The sequence below is a fragment of the Chelonus insularis genome, unplaced genomic scaffold (genome assembly GCF_013357705.1).
Source record: "Chelonus insularis isolate UGA/USDA-ARS -01 unplaced genomic scaffold, ASM1335770v1 contig_71_pilon, whole genome shotgun sequence".
Lineage (NCBI taxonomy): Eukaryota > Metazoa > Arthropoda > Insecta > Hymenoptera > Braconidae > Chelonus > Chelonus insularis.
The window spans coordinates 629,356-633,319 of record NW_023276721.1 but is presented as its reverse complement, the minus strand read 5'-3'; the positions used below and the strand labels follow the sequence as shown (position 1 = coordinate 633,319).

At 34.9% G+C, this 3,964-nt stretch overlaps 2 protein-coding genes across 2 annotated transcripts; both read left to right on the top strand.

The window, feature by feature from the left end:
- Positions 1-666: 666 nt before the first annotated feature.
- Positions 667-2,133, top strand: LOC118071085 (uncharacterized). The gene is made up of 3 exons (XM_035090040.1): positions 667-1,033; positions 1,469-1,642; positions 1,844-2,133. Exons 1-3 carry the CDS (start codon positions 667-669, stop codon positions 2,131-2,133), a joined length of 831 nt encoding a protein of 276 aa, XP_034945931.1.
- Positions 2,134-2,852: 719 nt separating this feature from the next.
- LOC118071083 (uncharacterized) lies at positions 2,853-3,737 on the top strand. Its single transcript, XM_035090039.1, has one exon. The coding sequence runs from the start codon at positions 2,853-2,855 to the stop codon at positions 3,735-3,737; it is 885 nt and encodes a 294-aa protein (XP_034945930.1).
- The last annotated feature ends 227 nt before the right edge of the window (positions 3,738-3,964 follow it).

Here is a 3,964-nt window from a genome sequence, read left to right as displayed (position 1 = left end):
TAAAAACAGTCCTTTTCTTTATACCATACAAACGTTTTCTAACTAATACGTTGAGTCAATTTGAGCTTTATTGCTATTGTAGAAAGTTCACTGTTGTCTAAACAATGTAGGTGTGTTCCTAACATCAAAGCAGTGTGCGTTGGAGCACAGAATATAATAATGTCATGTCGCGTTCTGAAACTCAACAAAAGTGATATCGTGGACCCGACTAAATTGAACAGTCACAAAATGTAATAGATCATTAGTTATTTGGTTGGCTTCGCGATATTATTTCGTTTGTTTTACTTTAAAATGGATATTTTCCCGTCATTACATCAGACAAACACAACCGTTACCAAAAGTCCATGACTCCAAGTCATATCAAATTTAAAAAAAAAAATAGTTGTCAATTTGAAGTGTTGTTTCTCTTGGATTTTCTGTTACGTACTCTACTAAGTTTGCTCTTGTCAACAACACGAAACAAATTCGTATATCGTGTTTAATTACCTATGATCACTAATTATTGCATGTGGCATAATAATTAATAATATAGATATGCCTCCTGTAAGAAGAGGAAATTTAGGTAGAAGAACCCGAAATGCTGCAAACCAAGCTAATTACTGATCTAATCATACTGCACAAGAACGTGACGACCGAAATGAACGTGAAAGAATTCGGATATCACAAATGCGTGAAGCGCGAGCGAGACATTCAACTAATAATCGTGCAAGTTTGAATCGAGCTGCTTTCAGTTACGATGTGTCTATTGACTACAGTAACTATCAATGTGTTGTTATTGGTTCTTTGGACACGGTTTGCTCACATTGTAAAGCATTGAAATACAAAAACGAAGCCAATGGATTGTGTTGCGCAAATGGTAAAGTGAAATTGATACCATTGGATCCACCACCAGAGCCATTGTACTCATTGGTTTCAGGAATAGAAACAGATTCCGTACACTTTTTGACAAATATCCAACAATATAACGACAGCTTTCAAATGACTTCATTTGGGGCAACAGATGTAGTTCGCGAATTTTATGCCAACTTTCAAGGTATGTATTAAAGCAGTTAATCATAATTATTTTAGCGAATAATATTTTCTGTCACATAAGTTAAGATGTGTATGTATCACTAATCTTCAATTTCTTAATCATTAAGATCATAATCATCACTTAGTCATCATATTACTTGGTGATTTAGTTTTAGTGACACTTTCATTATTTTTAAATCCAATATAATTATTTGATGATAGATATTAGTTACAACTAAATATTACATATTGAGGTATGTTCACAGAGCAGGTTCACTGTTACCAGTGTCAGATAACAACTACAAATTCCTGCAAATTTATTTTATGGGCAATTCACCACAAGAAATTGATCTGCGTTGTGAGCATAACAATTTAGTAAAGAGGTCTATTATAGAACAATTACAAACTTTATTTCATGAACACAATCAATTGATTCTATTGTTTAAAACTGCACTAGATCTGATGCCATCTGATAATCACAAAATTGTAATCAGAGCTGATAAAACACCTGCGGGTCAACATGCAAGACGTTTTAATGCACCAACTACTGATGAAGTTGCTATTGTTGTAGTTGGAGAAGACTTGGAATCCTGTGATATTGTTTTACACCGTCGGAATGATCAATTACAACGTATAAAGGAAACACACCGCTCATATGATGCACTATAATATCCATTATATTTTGGAAAGGTGAAGATGGCTATGATTTCTCAATACAAATAAATCCCATTACAAGTAATTAAAATATTATTTTAGCTAAGGTGATATCTCAGTCACTATATTATGTATTTTAATTTTATATTTTAATTATTAAAACAAAATATATTTACAGGTTCTGAAACCAACAAAAAAGTCAGTTCAATGAACTATTATTCGTACCGCCTAATGATTCAGGAAAATGAAGACAATCACATACTGAAATGTCGGCGTTTATATCACAAATATGTTGTTGACATGTATGTTAAAATTGAAACGGAGAGATTAACATTCATCAGGTTGAATCAAACCAAACTGCGATCTGAAGAGTACATTCACCTTCGAGATGCGATTACTACTGATGGAAATGCACAGAATGTTGGTCGGATGACTATTTTTCCAGCAACATACATCGAAAGCCCTTGACATATGCACGAATGTGCTCAAGATGCCATGTCGTATGTTCGTCATTATGGTACAGCAGATTTGTTCATCACATTCACATGCAATCCGCACTGGATAGAAATCAAGCAGGAGTTATTCCCTGGGTAATCACCCATTGACCGTCATGATATTACAGCCAGAGTCTTTAGACAAAAGTTAAAATCTTTAATGGATTTCATTGTAAAACATTATATGTTTGGTGAGACACGCTGCTGGATGTATTCTGTAGAGTGGCAGAAACGAGGATTGCCACATGCACACATTTTGATTTGGTTAGTTGAAAAGATAAGGCCAAATGAAGTTGATGCAGTGATATCAGCTGAAATCCCTAATGTACAAGTAGATCCTGGATTGCATGAGGTAGTTATGAAAAACATGATACACGGTCTCTGTGGAACTCTCAATCAAAATTCACCGTGTATGATGGATGGTAAATGTTCAAAACGATATCCACGGACATTAATATCGGAAACAATTACTGGTAGTGACGGTTATCCACTTTATCGTCGCTGATCGACAGCAGACAATGGAAGATCAACAATTGTTAAATTAAATCCACAAGATATTAAAATAGATAATCGTTGGATTGTTTCATATTCACCCATTTCATCAAAGACTTTCAAAGCACACATCAAAGTTGAATCTTGCCTTCAGTGAAATCTATTAAATACATTTGTAAATATGTAACCAAAGGAAGTGATATGGCTGTGATTGGAATTGGTGCAGAGAATTCCAATGATGAAGTTACCCAATACCAAATTGGCCGCTATGTTAGTAGTAATGAAGCAGTTTGGCGAATATATTCCTTTCCTATTCATGAGAGACATCCTACTGTTGTTCACTTAGCTGTGCATTTAGAAAATGGACAAAGAGTGTATTTTACATTACAGAACGCAGAACAAAGAGCTGCTCAGCCACCATCTACTACATTAACCAGTTTTTTTGAGACATGCCAAAACGATAACTTTGCACAAACATTGCTATATTCTGAAATGCCAAAATATTATACTTGGAATCAATCCTCAAGGAGATTTATACGACGGAAACAAGGAAAACCAATTCCAGGATACCCAGGTGTGTATTCCACCGATGCGATTGGTCGAATTTATTCAGTACATCCAAGCAATGATGAATGTTTTTATTTACGACTGCTATTAGTCAATGTACGTGGCCCAACATCATTCCAACATTTACGAACTGTTGATGATAAATTGTGTGGATCTTACAGAGAAGCCTGCCAACGTTTGCAATTGCTAGAAAATGACGCTCATTGGGATCAAACTCTCAATGATGCTGTAATATCATCACACGCTCATCAAATACGAACATTATTTTCTATAATCATATCAACATACTCCCCATCAAACCCAATTGATTTGTGGAACAAGTACAAAGATTATATATGTGATGATATTTTGTATCAAATACGCAATAGAATGGGAAATTCAAATATACAAATCAGTGAAGAAATTTACAACGAAACATTGATTTCAATTGAGGACACGTGCTCGATGATGTCAAACAAACTATTAATTCAGTTAGGCGTGGCCTTGCCCAATCGTCCAATGCATGATGCTTTTAACTAAGAGTTGCACCGAGAAAAACTGTATGATCTCAACACTTTGAAACAATTAATTCAAATAAATCTTCCACTGTTGAATGAACAACAGAAGTATGTATTTAATACTCTGATGAAAGTATCTGTTCTGACTTTGAGTCGGCTGAGTGAAAAGTCGGGACTTTGTGGACTGTATTTTTTAGGATGTTTGAATGCTAGAACAGTCGGGACTTTTGAACGGTGTAAATGAGTTGG

Bases quoted from the DNA above. Each gene is read 5' to 3' on its own strand.
- LOC118071085 (XM_035090040.1), top strand. From the start codon at position 667: ATGCGTGAAGCGCGAGCGAGACATTCAACTAATAATCGTGCAAGTTTG. The intron at 1,034-1,468 runs GTATGTATTAAA...AAACTGCACTAG, and splicing joins ATTTTATGCCAACTTTCAAG to ATCTGATGCCATCTGATAAT. The intron at 1,643-1,843 runs GTATAAAGGAAA...ATATATTTACAG, and splicing joins TCGGAATGATCAATTACAAC to GTTCTGAAACCAACAAAAAA.
- LOC118071083 (XM_035090039.1), top strand. From the start codon at position 2,853: ATGGCTGTGATTGGAATTGGTGCAGAGAATTCCAATGATGAAGTTACC.